General features: G+C 44.6%; 1 protein-coding gene across 4 annotated transcripts in view; it reads right to left on the bottom strand.

The window, feature by feature from the left end:
* The window catches only part of lnx1 (ligand of numb-protein X 1), a 49,959-nt gene that overhangs the window by 15,570 nt on the left and 16,757 nt on the right, over positions 1-17,632 (bottom strand). For 3 of the 4 annotated variants that reach the window (XM_023339339.1, XM_023339340.1, XM_023339341.1), the window contains exon 3: positions 2,812-3,053. In XM_023339339.1, the coding sequence (XP_023195107.1) occupies positions 2,812-3,053 (242 nt within the window). Of the gene's footprint in view, positions 1-2,811; positions 3,054-16,398; positions 16,549-17,632 lie in introns of those variants that run through there. The other variant, XM_005809941.3, reaches the window with a different exon arrangement.

The raw sequence follows: 17,632 nt of genomic DNA, 5'->3' as shown, positions 1-17,632 counted from the left end.
TTTTAAATCATATGCTTAAAAAACAACTTTTTGTGTTAAATGAAGCTTTATATATTGACATTTTTTAACCCGATTACTGTGATAAATTACATTTTCAATGGAATCCTAACGTATTGAGAAGCTCTTGTATGTGTATAGTGGCCATAGATGATTTCCAGGACGAACCGGAACCATGAAAAAGAAAGAAAAGAAAAAAACAAAACAGAAGGACATGTCATAATATTGTTGTTTTTTTCATTCTTGTGCTTTTCCCAAAGCAAACTAAAAGTAAAGTTTGAGACCCTGAACCCGTTTTGACAGCCCTGTCGACAGAGTTGAATCCTGGTGTTCACAGCACCAGCTGTTCTTTCTAAGCTCTGAGTGGCAATTCGGCAGGAAAAACACGCCACACTGCTGCTGTTAATATCAGCCGTTGGATCCCGCACAAGACCCCAGGACTGTTGGTATTTCCAGTTTGTTTTGGTGAACAACAAACGCCCGACTAAAGTTAAAACTGGCCCGGGATATTAAGATGAACGGTGCTACTGTGGCTGCAGGGTATTTGAAATGATTAATCAACAGTTTCACGTGATATTCTTTTTTTTTTTTCCCAGCATCAAAACAACCCCCGCCTACCCAACCTTTTGTTACCTTCAGAGTTTTTATTAATCCATCCATATCCGTCATCAAGCAGGCAAAAGTCCATCCGACTGTCCAAGTATGTTATTGGCATCCAGAGTGTGAATGCATGCCACTGGAAACAGAAAAGCTTTCCAAATATTGGACTCTATAGGAATCCTTTTGGGTATTGTGATTTGTCCACACACTGATGCTAAGATCGCTAATCAACTAATGCAGCGGTGGAAGACATTTGCTTTTTAAAGTGTTTTCCACGCACATAGAACCATTTTATAGCACAATACAGTAATTATGAACTTCAGTTGCTATAAAAAATTATGTATAACTCAAACATGGCTTAAAAGAAATGTGCAATTTTGGGCCTCTGTCTCTTTAAGAAACTACAACTCTGCCTCCGCTTCAGCAAGTCATCACAACAACTTTCTCCATTAAGCCGTCTATAAATGTTCTTCAGAGCGATGGACTGAGAAATAGTTCAGCAGTAGGCGGAGCTTTGTATGAATGGGCGGAGCTTTCTGGAAGTAGGAGGAGCTTTGTGAGATGAAGCGCTTTGGCACCTGCGATTGGTTGCCACGGGTGATTCAAGGATTTCTCAAACATGCACAAAAGAATTGCAGCAACACTCCTTGTATATGTTTGATGAGGGAATAACATTATATTCCCTCGTGTATGTAAAGCTCAAAAAAGCCAATTTTGCATAATACCTCCCCTTTAATTCTCATCCAGCTACATATGCTGTGAAGCTTTTGCAGTTTCAACAAACGCTGCTCTTTTTTTGCCAAGTGGAGGAGCTTGTTTGACTTTGTGGGTCTTAAATTAATAAAGCCTGTCTGAGTACCGGGCATAGCCACACGGTTGCACAACAGCAACTGTGATGTAATACAATATGGACCCGAGCAACTACGTCCAGCGCAGAGCATCGCAGAAAGACTTTGATTTGGAGAGCGGAGGTGGACGGAGCCGCTGGCCCAGCTCTGGCTGCTCCAGGAGCGGAGGCTCCGCAGCGCCGCTCCCTCCCTCTGCGGCCCCAGAGAGACGCGAGGGCTTCTGGCAGGCGCATTATTCTTTAAAAAGCGCCAGCGGCTGCTGGAGCTGACAGCTTGTTCAGCAGTTGCAGAGCTCGTGGAGATGGCGGCGGCGGTGGGGTGCTCAGTTGGCCCAGCTTAAAGTGCTGCTGCAGCGTCATTTGCCGTCCCCGGCTCTTACGTTAGGAGAGCAGGGAGGAACTCTCACCACCGCCTCCTGGTAACACAGGTGGAGGGTAAAAAAAAAAGTTTAAAAAATGGAGGGAGGGAGCGCTTCGATCGCGTCACCAGGCATTGTCACACGCTCGCGCCGGCTATTTTTAACCCGCCTCTCATTACCGTTCTCCTTTACAGCGCAGTGTTCCTGCCCTTTCAGTGACTTCCTCTCTCTTTGACTTTCTCTCTTTGTTTCTCTGCTCGTTTCCTCAAATGGAATTTTTTATGGATTTGTGAAGAGAGAGAAAAACAAAAGAGTAGGGGAGCTAATTGGTTAATAGGATTTCTATCAGAGGGCATTAGAAAGAACAATTGTATTTGGGAGTGAATGAGTGTCTGGGTAAACCGCAGCAGTAAATACATGTTAGATTGAAGATTACTGCCGTCTACTTTTGATTTGGTACAGTACCATGCAGAAATATTAGAAATATTCATTTCCTTTGAGCCGTTACACATTTTGTTATCCCACAGACACAAACTTTTATGTGTCTGGGATTGGGATTGGGATTTTTTATGTGATAGATCAACACAAAGGAGTGGAATTCTGTGTGTTTTCTAATTTTTCATCCATTTTACGCATATATTTCAATAAATATTCAAACTAAAATACTACACCTGCAAACAGGAATCCCCATGTCATTCTGAACACGGAAGTGGTGCATCATGCTACGGGGGCTTTAGTTCAGCACGGAAGACGGTCAAAGTTGATGGGATGAAGGCGGTATATACGAGGCAAAGCAGAATAATAATACATTTAGGCGACACTGGAACATCTATTCTTTCCTTTGAACTTCAAAGCTGCTGATCGATCACACAAAAACCCGCAATAACAAAAAAAAACTGCAGTTTTCAGGTGCAACATCTCAGCGCGGACTAATACTTGTGGAACACGCTCTTTCTGCTTAAGCAGATGAATCACACACACACACACGCCCCCTTTTCTCCCACTCACTCTTCTTGGAGCTGCTGCGAGCGGCCAGGCTGGTCATGCTGCCTGACTGGCTGTTGTCCTCCATGCTGGGGTCGAACGCCGGGTTGACCAGGCCGGGTTCGTCCGAGAGCAGCGCCACGGCGGCGGGGCCGTCGCTGGGCAGCGTGGCGACGGTGAGCTCCGATGTGCTGTCCGTGCACTCGCCCTCCTGCGAGCGGCGCTTCCTGTCTGTAGAGAGTCCATAGTGGGAGGCGCCTTTACACCTGTAAACAGGAAGTGAAATCGGCCCGTTAACTCCAGGCTACAGTGAAGCCGTTACTTTACATATCAGACGGAGAGCATCTGTGAAAAGTTTTGTTTTTGGTTGGTTTCTTTAGGCCTGGGCTTTGACTAGGCCATTCTAACACATTAAAGCCATTTCATTGTCCATGTAGCTGTAAGTCTAGGGTCGTGGTGCTGCTGGAAGGTGAACTTTGACCTCTAAAGGGCATCCCAACATCATAATGCTGCCCCTGCCATGTTTAACTACAGCAGTAGTTTGTCGGATTAATGGTGATGAATTTAGCAATCGATTAATCGCTGACTGGAGCACACAGATTTGTTAAACCGTGTTTGTCTGACATGCAATTAAAACCCAATGGATTTTGCGACTTATCAAAACGTGAAAAAGTCAAAGGAGTCCTCTTAAAGGGCGCTGTATCTGGATGGAGCAGGGAGACCTGATGATGCGTGGCGACGTATCCGCACACTGAACCCCATGTGGAGGCAGTCGGAGTGAAAACAAACAAATTTCTGCTAGCATTTATCGAAAAGGTCAGATTGTGAACAGTGATGCGAGCATTTCTCACAAAGACTCCTTATCTGACCTTAACACTCAAGCAACACACAACCTGTACAACAAAATGAGACAACTTTTCTTTTTTGTCTCTTTGGGTACTTTGACATTGAATCCAGATCGCATCTCTGTGGACTTCCCACGGAAATCACTTCAACAAACTACTGAGAGAGAACTGCGCTCTCGATTACTAAAGCTTCCTATTTGTAATCGCGCGTATGTAGACCAACCTTGCTCAGCGGCACCGCAAGCGAGAGCGTCGCCGACAGTCGACCGAGTACAAACGCAAGAAAACAGCGGCTGGTGAGGAGGAGCCGACACTGAATTTGAATGTGGAACAGAAATGGGCTTGATTGTTGTTACTCAGAGAAACAAATCTAATTCTTCACCTCCAGATGTCAACATCGGCGCAGCCGCATCACGCCGCCGCACACGCACAGACACTTTATCTCCCGCGCTCGTAGCGATGCTCGCTCGTCCATAAAAGGCTTTACGCTGTCACAACGCTAAACTGCGAATGTTTGTGTGCGGCTGGAGCGTTCCCCTGCAGGGGGGGGGTTGTTGCGTTGTTGGGAGAATTTCCCTCCATCTGTAAGCCATAAAGGCTTCATCAAGAGGCAGGGAAAACTCTGCCTTGTCTCTCCGGCTGTCTCTGCGGAGCCATCAGCGCAAACATTAACTCGGTTTTAATGAGCTGGATCCGACCCAGGCTCTGCTTCACCGGTAGCTGAGACGAAAAAAAAAACAACAACAAAAAAACAAGTGGTGCGGCATTTTCCCCCCCTGCATCCAAAGATGAAAGGTTAAGTAAAAATGAGGCAACATGACAAGAGATTACTTCAGTGTCGCAAAAGAAAGGAAGAAGAATGTGAGCTTTGGAGCCGTTGGAGCAGAACCGGAACCGGCGGGCACCCAGTGGGCGCCACGTCACCAGAAGCAGCATTTTGTCTCCATTACAGAGCTGTCTGAGCAGGTCATGCCCTCTGTCCACGTCGCACAGGGAAAATCATTTCATCTAAAAACAGGGACCTATATCTCAATTGTGGCCGCAAGTCCAGTCAGATATAACATTACACAAAGCTGAAGTGCCTATCGATCGCTTTCACTCTGCGCTCGACTTCACGACATGCTGCGTGTGTGTGTGCCTGTGTGTGTACCTGTGTGTGAGACCCGATTATTCTTTAAGTAAATTGGTAACTACCAACAGCGACATGCCACTTAATCAAGCGATGCGGCCCAATAGATCAATACTTGAACGGACGGGCAAAGAGAGGGAAGACGTTTTAGTCGAGTCACTGTCGGAGAAGGTTTAAAATTGGACACCTGATTGAATTTTTGTTGCGTCTCACAGCGAAATCCAGCATGTTCAGGGTTCCTACACAACCTTAAAATGTTTGCAAAAGTATTATTTTCCTAGTCTGGGTAATCATGTACAAATATGGGGGGGTTTTTTTGCAAGCAGGGCGACTAAGAAGCTAAAATTAGTTGTGCTTTTGTCACATTTTGCATAATCACAAGCAGCTTTGTAAATATATTAACCAATTAGCTCAATAATTTAAGTGTTGGTATGTGAAGATGTGGAGGTAATAAAACGAGTTTGAGATATTATTGTTTTTGTGTAATAACTCCTTTTTATTTTGGGTTATATAAAAGATCACCAATGTCGTCAACAGACAATGAAACTACCTATCAACAAACTGTCAAAATATTAATAAAAAGCCGTCTCCACGTTTTGATGAATATGTCTTAAAATGTAATAACATTCAACATTTTTACATTTTATATAATTTATAAAAAACAACTTTGATTTGATTGTGTGCTTAATATCCAAGCACACAATTGTCATTGCTTCGATCCTAAACTATAGAGGGCCACATAAAAACTTGTGGCGGGCCAGATTTGGCCCCGGGGCCTCGGGTTTGACACGTGTGTAAAAACATAATAAACTGGATCTCTGGTGTAAACTGCTTTTCAAATCTTTTTTTATCGACCTAACAACATAAATAAACTTTTACCGCCGCATAAAAACGTTTCAACAGCGACTTCATCTTGTTGGCCGATTTAGATTTCTGCTTTTTCTTTGCAGTCTGACTATTCCGATTTTGACCGATTCAGATTTTAAAATGTAAATCATAAAAAAAAAAGTGCATTGTAGTACATTGTAGCATATTTTCATTTTAGTAAACAAAAAAAGAAAATTCATAAAACTACTACATCTCCATTCCTCTACCAGTACATCAGCCAACAACATTTTACCCATCCCCTATGAATTGTTAACTTCTTCAGCTTATTTTTTCAGTTTTATGAACCTATAAAGGGGATAAACAAAGACAGATATGGAAAGAAACACTAAGCAGGTTGTTGTGCTTTCTAGCAAAGAGGCAGTAATAATTATGTCCAAATTTGTCCTCTATGTTATCGTTTTTAAAAGAAAATAACAACACTGGTCAACAGCCAAAAAAATTGTGTGGGGTTTTTCAACGGTTTTAGGGTCATTTTGATGTGCTGAACCCAAAAATCACATTGGTTTTGTTCAATCGGGTCAACTTTCTGAACTGCGGGTGCAACATGAGCATCAAAATGCACGACTCGTTCTCGCGTCTGGATCGGTTTCCCGAGGATCGATGCATGACGAGCGGGAAGAGATGAAGACGTAATGTTCAATTCACATGTACTTAACCCTTATCAGTGTTTACTATACAATTTACAGAAATCCAAGTTTGTAACATTTAATTAATACACTGTATTAGAAAACAATTCTTTCCCTCTCAAACCTTTGGGTGAGAAAATAAACTGATAATGTCACAAAAATGTAATCAATTTAGTCAGAAGATCAGATTTCTCTAAATCAAATAGAATAAAAAAAACCCTGACTTGATGTGGATGTTATTTTTGGATTCAGCGGTACAAAATAGTCCTAATTCAGTTGAGAAAACATACACAGCTTCCAAAAAAACATTTATTTTGTAACCCAGTGTAATAAAACCAAAAACTGCTGCCATGTACCTGCAATCAACAAACAGGGTAAAAATCACAATTTTTCCAAAAATATCTCTGCTACTCAGCAGGACAAGCCAGATATGGATCCAACACATCCTGAGATGTAAAAAAACAACAACAACAAAAAAACACGTTCCCCTCTTTTCAAACAGGCTTTTATGCATAAACTGCAAAAACCTATTCTAATTTGCCATTTTGTTTTGATATTTTCAGGAATGATCACAGAGATGAGAAGGGGCTCATTAGCGCCGCTGTGGCCTTGACTCAGTTATCACATCGTCTCTCTAAATGCAAGGATCTGTAGCGAGATAAAGAGCGGAGACACGTGCTCATCCTGCTCCTTCCTCCTTTTCCTCCTCTTTCTCCTTGTCCCTGTACAATAACAATTACCCATAATGCTTTCAGTGATGTGGCGGTCTTCCCAACGCCTCCCCCCTCTCCTGGAACACAGACGTGTTGTGTTCTTGCGATGTGCTATAAAACACCAGCTCACCACTCATCAAAGCCTGTGAGATTCTCCAATCCTCTTTAGGGGCGAGTGGATTATCCGTTCTAACCCAAATACACACTCCGCTCCCTTACTGCGGCGGACAATCACGTTAGTTCGCCCTCCTGCCGAAATGCAAATTACCCCCACTGAAGCGACGACGACAGCTCAGGTGCTGAGTTTGCAGGAGAAATGCTGATTTCTTCTTTTTTTCTCTCTCTTTGGTTTGTTTAGACTCAAAAACGACGTTCGCTTGGTTGTTCTGAGCAGGTTCCGCGTGACGTGAACGCGCTGCGCTACCCGTCTCCGTTCCATCCTCTTACTCGTCGTGTGGTAGTAGTGGCGACAGCCACCTGTTTGTGATGCAGCCTGGCGTTTATTTGGGTTCTTCAAAACATATTCCCAGCAACGCCTGATGTGTGAAAACGCAGGAGGAAATGAAGGCCTGAAGGAGGCCCGCAGGTTTATCTCACCACGGAAAGTGAGAAATGCGGTGTGTGTGCGTGTGTGTGTGTGTGTGTGAAAGGCTTTTTGAAGCATGTGTTGAGGGTATTCTTAGAACACTAATGAACGTGGGGACATGCAAACACAGTTGGAGATTTATCCACTCATTAGTCAGTTTAGAGCTGGCGGGATGGTTGTTGTTTGCAGCTCAGATTGTCTTAACCAAACTGCTGCTGGCCAGAAAACAAGACAGAATATGTTTTTTAATATTAAAAAGTACATAGCTGCAGAAAAAAAAAAAGTTTTCTCAAACCCATGCTCGGTATGTACAAAATATGGAAAAGGCAACGCTGGGAAGCAGGCAGAATTTATTAGACTTCGGCATAAACCGTAGTGTTGCAGAACATCTGATCTGCCTGATTCGATGGGAAAATACTATCTTCATCAAGCAGCTTTAGGGTAACACTCAACTGAAAATCTTTCATAATGTTCTAGGTATAAAAAAACTGGACTGGGTTATGGGGAAGAGCGTATTGCTATGAAGCAGACAAGCCATGTTTCTACAAGAACCCTTTCCAAGAATCAGGGCAGCTTTCTGGGGTCATCATTGTCACTGTACATTTCTACTATAATTACTAGACTAACAAACAACAACAACAAAAAAACACACACACAGTGTCCCTCATCTACCCTCAAGTTGTTATTCTCATCTAACGAAAGGGCAGCGCCTGCCATGATGGCTGCAGCCTCAGGCACCCGTCTACCCATGTCTTATGTTGTTTGTCTGTCTTTCTGTTTGCTCTTTGGATGGGCCATGCTGAAATGAATTTTGTTGCGCTTCTGTACGACAATAAAGGCTGATTCTGCAAGTACCAGACTAAAAACGAATTACGACGGCTAAGGGTCGATATTTACCTCTGAAAATGTAAAAGAATCCAGCCAGACAAGTTTAAACTGTAAACTTGTCTTAACGGTAACCGGGTCTGAAATCCCCGACGTCTGATGACAGCCAAAAAAAGAGAAGCTACTTCAGTTAGATTCATATTTTTAGCTTCATGCTGTTTATGTTCAGAGGCACAAATAGAAACAACCACACCTCCTACAATCACTAACAGAGTGGAAGTCATGTGTTTGTGTGGGGGATGTTTCACGTGTCTCTGGCTTCATTTGTTAAATACCAGTGAATGTCATAGACTTCCACTGAATTGAAAGTTATTATAATTCAGTTTCACAGTGTATGCCCTGTGAAATGATCAGCAGTTACGACTGAAAAACTAGGCGGTAGCATTATTACTGCAAAGGGACGACATCACAGAACTTTGCACTGGCAAAATCCCTTCGTAATTTGTTCCAATTAAACCATTCTGCATTGTTTCATTGACACTCTGTGTAAATCATAAAGGTTAATCGCTGTTATAGTAGCAATACCAGACCTACACATATACTCGTAAAGTTGCCAAAGAAGACTGCTGCTGCCAGTTAGACAACAGTGATTAAAGGGAATGTTCAGAATCTCTGAAACAAGCATAATTTAGTTGTAGCTTACAACCTGTTAAGCTGTTCCCTACTGTATATAAAACTCTCCCAGTGTCTTCATTCAGTATAAATCCAAACTACAAGGCTTGATGAAGAGGGACTTAAAACCAAAGCTGATTTCTAGGACCTTAAGACGACTCCAAACTCTAAAATATCATTGTGGTTAATGTAAATACGACTTCATAAGCCTTTAAGCTGATAGCCACTGTCTCCGACTTCCATTCTCCATGTGAAAAATAACTGGCTTGTGCAACGCAAATATGACGACGGCAAATGGATCGTAAAATTGCGTTAAGAGGCTTCTGAGATGGGAGTTGTTTCAAATGGCAGAAGTCCACTTTGACCTTTGCTCCCGTCGGACAAGTCGTCACCATCAGCCTCAAGAAACAAGACGTGCTAAGATGCTATGAGGGTTATGTACAGCTGTTAAAGAAGCCCTGGTTCAAACTATTGCTTTAGGTTTGATTAAATGAAAACAGAACCATTGAGGCCAGAGCGACATAAAGACACGGTGATCCAGTTAATGATGAACCAGGGGAGTGTTAAGCAGATGATGCGCCCGTGTGTTGGCTGGATCCGCCTGCTGTGAGGGGTAATCCCATCTGCTGCATGATTTAGGGGGAGGGGGGGTCAAGACACAGGGAGATGGAGCAGTCAGTGATGTGGAAAAAGAAAAAGTGGCATGTCAAAAACAGACTTGCACAGTGTAAGCCAGGAGCCGTTGGGTGTGACACCTCATCGCCTTTGAAAGCGACTCCGTGCCGAAAAGAAAAAGAAAAAGTGTGGAGCCGCGGATGAACCTTTGTGTTGAAATTTTCCATTGTGCTCCGGTGGAGCAGGGAGCAGTCGGACAGGTTTGGCATGCTTTATGCAGCTGATTGTTTTACGGGTCCCAACAGATAGGAAGTCCGCTCTGCCAGTGAAGACCAGGCCCAGAACCCTGAGTCATCTTTTTCAAGCCAATCAATAAGGGTGATCATCAGTTGAGCCCTGGACCCATGATGAAGCCGGAAGGGTATTTATGCAGCAGTTTACTGTGTCAGTGTCTGGTTTCTACCAAGTAGGCAATCTCTTCCCTCCCGTGTCGAGAGCAGAGCAAACGCAAGCACAGATTTAATTCTCCGCTGCCCGGCTGAACTGGATCTCAAGCTCACTGATGCATCTCAACACTGGGACATTTGTTTCCAACACAAATGTCCGCAAATCTTTGTCTATGTCACAAAAAAAAAGCCCACAATTTTGCAATTGCGGTGTTTCCATTAAATAAGACATGAAATTAAAATTAGGAGTGAATAAGCTTGTTCACGTGATAAATTATTAGAAATCTTGGCAGCGACGGATGTAAACAGTTATACGAGATGTTTTGATAACTCAGCCATTGCGCTAGCGAACATTGTCTTAGGCGCTGGAGCGTCAACCCCTTATTCTTGGAAGTGGCTAGGTACGCAGTGTTTTGAATGACACACAACTTTTTATGAACTGTGGTGGAGCCAGCTGCACATTGTTGGAGAAAACCCCAAGCAAATATGAACTACAAACCACGAAGAAGACTACTTCCTGTCCACGAAGAAGACTACTTCCTGTCGTCTTCTGCCTAGTTTTTGGTAGTAGTAGCTTCCAGCTGTTGATCACGTGACTCGTATGATGCAAATAAAACGTTTTTCCATAGCAGTTTTGCAACATACATCTATTTCAATACGTCTGGAAAACCGTGAATTTTCGAAAATTCCCATTTTTTCCATTGAACAAATAAAAAATTTTTAAATTTGAATTTGTGCAATTCTATTGTTAATAGAAGCACAGCTAGTGACTACAACAGTCTCAAAGTAGTTCTTTTCTCTCACTGAGGTGCCAATTGCTCTAATTGTCATTTTCCATATATCAAAGCGTATAATCACAGAGAATCCCTACACGGTCTCTGTTCCCACAATGCTCTCTGCACCTAATAACCCGCATTCTCTCTTTACTACACCAGCACCACGGCAATGGCTGAGTTTTCTCCTTTCCCATGCCATCATGCCTGCAACTCAGCCCGACCCAAAGCTCCGGCAGTCCGCGGGGCGCCGCTCACGTGAGAGATTAACTCTGCGCCCGCTGTCAGTTACGGTCTGCTGCCCGCGCACACTCAACCTTCCTACAGATTAGCCCGCCGCACACACGGGGTTGAGGAAGTTGTTTCGTCCTACCTGGTGTCAAAGCCTTAGAAACCCCATAAAGCGCAGCCAGATGTTGAGCAAGCGAGAGGCAAAGGCTAACAGTAGACGCAGTCCACGCATCCTCAGTGACAGGTCTGAGAAAGTAGGCCGCTTGACGTGAGCGATTCAGCGCAGATTTCAGCGCGTGCTGCATTGCGCAAAACAAACACGTATCTAAGTTTTAGTGAGGCGCTTTTCCTACGACAGAACAAAACTCGGTGCCATCTGTAAGCCTTTTCTGCAGCCCCCGTCACCTTGCCCCTTGCGCCGTTTTCTGCTTGAACAGTGACACATCTGAGAGGAAGGCTCTGCTGAAGTAAACACTGTGACCTGCTGTTCGCTTCTGCTCCTGAATAAATGAATACACATTTCAACTGTTCTATTTCACAGAGTGCAGAGTTTGCACGTGAATTGTACACGCTTTACATGATTCCAGATGTGTATTTTGGCCTTCTGTTTAATTTTCATTTGTGTAGTTTTTTTTTTTTTTTGTATAAAAGCGTGTTAGTAGCGTGTGTTAGTAGTGGAAACACAATACTTTAACATGTTTTGATAAAAAAAATGTAAGTAGATCAGCACAAAGTGATGCAAAATTGTGACTTAGAAAGAAAATAATGGATGGATTTTTTTTTTTTTTTTTTTTACAAAAAAAAGTGAATATGGCATGTATTTTTTTAAAAAACAACAGCGTCAATCACAGCTGTCTGTCACTTAAGATTGTGTAGATGCACATCCAGAGACTGACATTTTTGCCCATTCTTCTTTGTGAGTCGTACACAATGAGTCAGAGTTTGTACAACAAGCATTTTTTGTTAAGTTTAGACAAAGATTCTCATTTGGATTTTTCTAGACTTTGACTGGGCCAGTCTAACACTTTGAACTGTTCTAAACCATCTTGTTTAGTGACGGGTGTATAGACCCTTTCAGATCAACCGAAGAACACAACATGGATCTGCTGAGGTCACAGACTTTCAGAGGGGAAATGACTTCCACCTTGAGGTACTTCAAGGTGGAAGTTCAAATTTAGTAAGAAATATTAGATCATGTGACTTTCTCCTTTTACATTACAGTGATGTTCTGCTTCATATCTGTTTTTTCACATAAACTCCATAAAGTTATTAGGGGTCTGAACAGTTTTTGTCCGGGAACGTTAACATGGTGTGACATGTTATCATTTCCTGTGTTTGCACCCGTTGCATGTTTTCTTGTTTGATTCTTTTTTTGCTCGTAGACCTACTTGCTCGGCGTGTGCTCATGCATAAATAAGCACTCCCATGACAGAATCGCAGAATTAGCTTCATACAAGCAAAGGAATAATTCCTCTTTTTTTCTTTCTACTTTCAAAGGAACTCGATTCTTCACTTCAGCCCCTCTCCCGCTGGCTTTCGGGTATTTTTGGTTGCAATAAAACAATGTGAGCTCCAGACGCAGGGAGCAGGGATTAATATTTAGCCCAGACGAAAATCTAATTAGCGAAACCTCCTCCCGACCCCTAGTTTCCCGCTCATCTGAGTCAGACACGAGGCCGGACTGGACCGGGCCCGGCCGGCATGGCATGGCACCCTGCCTTTGATTTCGGTTCACCCTACCACTCCTGACATAAACAACCGGTCCGCATTGTTCAGACTCAACGAGCGCGCGGCTGCTGGGGGGCGGCTAATCCTGTTAGCACGCGCCCGAGCTGAAGATGTCCGGACGGCCGCTGGAGCTCGCGCTGATCAAACGCCGCGCAGATGCGGGCTGAAAGGACGGAAGCTAAGCTAATCGTAGCGTTTAAGACGTCTCAGCCACGGCTCAGGAGTGAACTTAGATTAATCACGAAAGCTCTACAGCGCCGCATCGTCTGTGTCAAAGGAGCCAAGGGAGGGCTGGAAGAAAGATGAAGGAGTCCAGGGAGTTCATGAGTTGGGAGTAAAAACAAATCCCATAAAGCAGGAGAGTCTCTCTCTCTCTCCTTTTTGTGCCTGTGCTGCGTTCTTGTCGGCTGGTGCTGACAAAGGGGAAGCTTTTTATCACAGAGAAACGTTTATTTTCCCCTCACGTTGTAAGTTACATCCACACGCAGACTGCATGGGCTACTTAACAGGCTGCTTATGTGTTGGGGGAAGCAGAGACTCTCTCTATCCCCCTTCTCGACCCCCATGCAACATAATCTAACTGTAGCAATCACTTAACACCAAACAGAGAGGCACAGTGAAAAGAAAGAGAGGGAAGATGAAGAAAATGGAGGAGGAGGAGGAGGAGGAGGAGGCCGCTTCTGTGCAGGCAGAGCTGGAAGCTGCTGCTGCTGCTGCTGTCAACGTCGTGGACAAAGACGAATGGTGTGCCACCGCTCTCCAGCCAGGCAGAAAAACACCACGTCCGCTTTTGTCCGCTCCTTGTTTCTCCCCATGTCATGTCATAATCAGAAGAAAAAAAAACTCCCCTAAACGCCACACACAAACTGTCAATACCCTCCCTCCCCCCTTGGTTTGAGGGTTTAGCACACCGCAAACAGGCCCCGGATGGGTTCATTTGAAGTCATCGGAAAGTGACAACATATTGGGGGATGCTGGGTGCCGTCGCCATGGCAGCCGTACGTATGGCCAGATGGAGGGAAGTGATCTTTCACCCTCCTGTCTTCTCTCATCTACAGTAAGCTACCTTCTGCTGCGCTTCTCGTCCACTTTATTTTTACCCGCCCTCCTCTCAACTCAGTCCATCGTCCCTCTTTTCCATCCTCGCTTTTCATCTTTCCTCAGCCTCCGTTGCTGTCCGACCACAGGCTCCCCGGTCTTTACTGCCCCAGAGGGGGTAATTCTGTACGTAGACGAGCATGAAAGGGAAAACAGTGGATTTGAAAGGCGCCCGATTGTTCTAGCGTAACTCCAGCGGTTTGACGGCGTGTTACCGTCAAACTGAAGAGGAGGAGAGCAGAACGGGCTCGGGGATCAGAGTGCTTCGACTTCCCATGGAGCTGCTGAACGTAGTCAACATTAACTCCCACACAATGAGAGTCTGGGGGCCAATACGCAGCTCACAGCAGCGTTCAGACGGGAGACGAGCCAAGAATGAAAGCACTTTGATATACAGTTCAGAGACGTGAAAGGACCTATTAGATGGTCTGTTAATTATTTAGGCTGACTAGAGTATTGAAGAGCAGTCAGAACAGGATTCCAGGCAAATTTGCAGGTATTAAAAATTGGAAGATTGGTTAGTTTTCTCTGCTTGTAGGATCAATATTAAACTACTGAGGCTCGTTTCATGTACAAAGATGTGAACTCAAAATACTGCAAAGCTGGTAGAGGGGAAAAAAACAGGAGTAAGTTGCACCAGTGTGTGAGTTTGCTTTTGGCCACACATTATCGGGGTGTATGAAGTGGCATGTGACGTCATCTGGCAATGTTAGGTGTAAACCAAGGTATAACAGTGTGTTCTTTGAGCCTGACATCTTTGTTTGAGACTTTTATTTTGTAGTAAGGAAGGAGATTTCTAAACTTATCATCTGGATGGCTGACGACCTTCCATTGAACAAGCGTTGCTGAGGCCCTTACCTCTTTTAAAGGGGCAGTATTATGTATTTTACAGACACATAGTGCCAATTCTTTTTTACCACAGCCAAGTGTCTATGTTACCTTCAGTTGTTATAAAAATGCTTTATAGCAACAGTTTTACCAGCGTTGCACTGAGAAGTAACCCGTATAAAGAGCTCAGCAGATTCGCGGTTCCACAAAGTATTTGCTAATTGCTGCCAGCTAGTCTGAAGGAGCTGAGACTGTCGCTACGAGGAGGAGCTTTGTGGAAATAGGTGGTGCTTTGTGAGAGAGGAAACGCTTGGGTACCCCCGAATGGTTGCCACGGGGAGATTCAAGGATTTCTCAATCGTTCATGAAAGAATCAAAGCAGCACGCCAGGTATGTTTTTTGATAAGTGAATAATATTATAATATGATGTAATGCTCGATAAAGTAGAATTTACATGACATCCCCCATTTAACAGAACATAAGCAATGATAAAGAGAAAAGATGAAAAGAAGTGGTAAGAATACGCCAGGCTAACCGTTAGCCGCTAAGAACACAATGAAATTATAATTAGCTCTACTCGCGCTAAACAAGAGAGCTACTTTACAGTTTTCACTGAATCTGGATTGTATTTGATCCTACATGTAAATATAGATTTTAAACACTGTGACTGGTCTTACTAAAGATTGTTTAAGCCACAGTTTAATGGGCAATAAAACCTTTTAAAAACGGAAAAACGGAGCCTTACAGCTACTTATGACCATCAAAACCACCACAGAAGTATTGAAAAATAACATGTAAACATTATCTGGACTAGTCAAACATGGATGGGTTCATTTTACACTGTTTATACATAAAACACACTCTGTTTTATGAAGCTAGTACTCTACATCACTAAAGTGTTAACTTGTCAGCTAAATGTATTAGTAAACCATTTGTAGCTTATTTTATTTTATAATATTACTGCATTCAAAGACACTGTCAAGCTGACTGGAGAGTATGGTGAAGCAGCCAATGTGACTCCGCTTGTGTTTTTGTTTTGTTTTGTTTTGATAAGTACCCCCGCGTCAAAAGCCGACGTTGTGCACACAAAGATGTAAACCGAGAACGGTCGACTGTACATTTTTAATGCCGAGGTGAAAATCCCTTTCCACAAACACGAGCTCTAGTTACAAACATCCGAACACTAGACAGGACTCGGCGTCCGAGCACGCGGCGCTCGAAATCCACAAGTCTGTGCAAACGCGTGCTGACACTCCTCTGCCCACCTCCACCACCCGTAGTTAGGCGCTCGCTCGCAGAGAGAAATAGAGGAAGGGGAGTGATGCCCTGCTGCAGTGTCACCCCATAGCATCCAGACAAACCCGTCCTGGACGGCGCAAAGCTCTGCCTGCAGGTTCCGCTGCATCCCAGGCTGGACCATGGCTTCCAGCGAAAACCCCCAAAAGCATCAGCAGCATCAGCGAACCGCCGACTCTTCACGTGACGAATGCAAACACCGGTGGAGTTCATGAACACGCAAGGGTGGTGAAAGTGAGAGAAACAAGCAACTGGATGGATGGATGGGCAGTGGATGGGCGGGAGAGGATGCAGGATGAGTCTTGTACTCACAGTTCAGAATAGAGGATGTGCAGGTTGCCCAAATTGTCTGTGTAGTTGGCTGGGCTGAGCCAGGGCAGAACCAGGAGCAACAGAGCCTTCATGGTCAGCCGTCACCCGGCCCCCCCCAACCCCGGATCTCTGGTCCCTGAAGCTGAGCCTGTCTCCCCCTCGCCCCCGCCGTCCCCCTCCAATTCTGCGACCCTGGCTGTTCTGACCCCCCCCCTCTCTCTCTCTCTCTCTTACCCCCTGCTTTCCTTCAAACGGTAGAGCTCTCAGATGTGATTTAATCCTTCACTTCCTACCTTTTCAACTCCCTCCCCCTCTTACTCTGCTCTTCCCCTACTTCTCTACTTGTGTCTGTGTGATCTTCTTCTTCTTCTTTTCCTCTTTCTTCTTCTTCCTCAGGCTGGCTGCCTGGTCATCTCAGCTGCAGAGCCAAGTGGGCAGGTTGCCAGAGGTTGAAGACGGAGCAGAGTGGGAAAAAAAAAAAATCAGCCGGAGCAGGTGCAGAGAAGAAAGAAGAGGTCCCGGTTGTGGCAAAGGAGGAAAAGGAGAAAGTGCAGGAAGAAGAGGATGGGGAACCCGTACAAAAGGTGGCACATTTGGAATACAATTTGAGATGTGCAGCCCCTTAATCTGCTCTGGGCACTGGCGAGTTGTAAGAGGATTTGTGCCCATATGCACTGTGAGCGGGTGTGCGCGAGTGTGTGTGTATGTCGGAGAGGACGGCGCAAGCTGTGACTTATACTGCAGCAGAAACCACTAAAGAGAGGACAGGGGGGTGGTGGGGGGGGATGGCGCAAACCAAAGCAGAGAAGGGATGGGGGGGGCGTACTTTGTACTCCTCTGATTGGCTTAGCCACGTTCGCATGCGCTCGGATCCACACACACGCACACACAGGTGCCGGTTCTGCATTCACCTCCCCCTGCCTGTGAATGTATCGCTCCTGCAGGGATGTGGGGGGGGGGAGAAAGAGTATGTTGCTTTCTGTTGCCTCACCCCTGGTTTACAGCGATGGACTGCTCCCAGTGCAGCAGATTGGTCTGATCGCTTAAAAGAATCTGCCTACAAGCGTGGAGGAAAAAAAACAAAAAAAACAGAGAGAGAGAGAGGCAGAGTATGGCCAACACACACCGGTAAATCAATACGCTCTGCTGGGATGGGGTGGGTTTGTCAGAGTGGCATGAATGAGAAAGATGAGGATAAAAACGAAAGGACATGAAGCGTGTCTGTACTAAACCG

The sequence above is a fragment of the Xiphophorus maculatus genome, chromosome 9 (assembly GCF_002775205.1).
Source record: "Xiphophorus maculatus strain JP 163 A chromosome 9, X_maculatus-5.0-male, whole genome shotgun sequence".
In the NCBI taxonomy this organism is placed as follows: Eukaryota; Metazoa; Chordata; class Actinopteri; order Cyprinodontiformes; family Poeciliidae; genus Xiphophorus; species Xiphophorus maculatus.
Note: the sequence above shows the minus strand (reverse complement) of the source record. Positions and strands in the feature narration are given on the sequence as shown.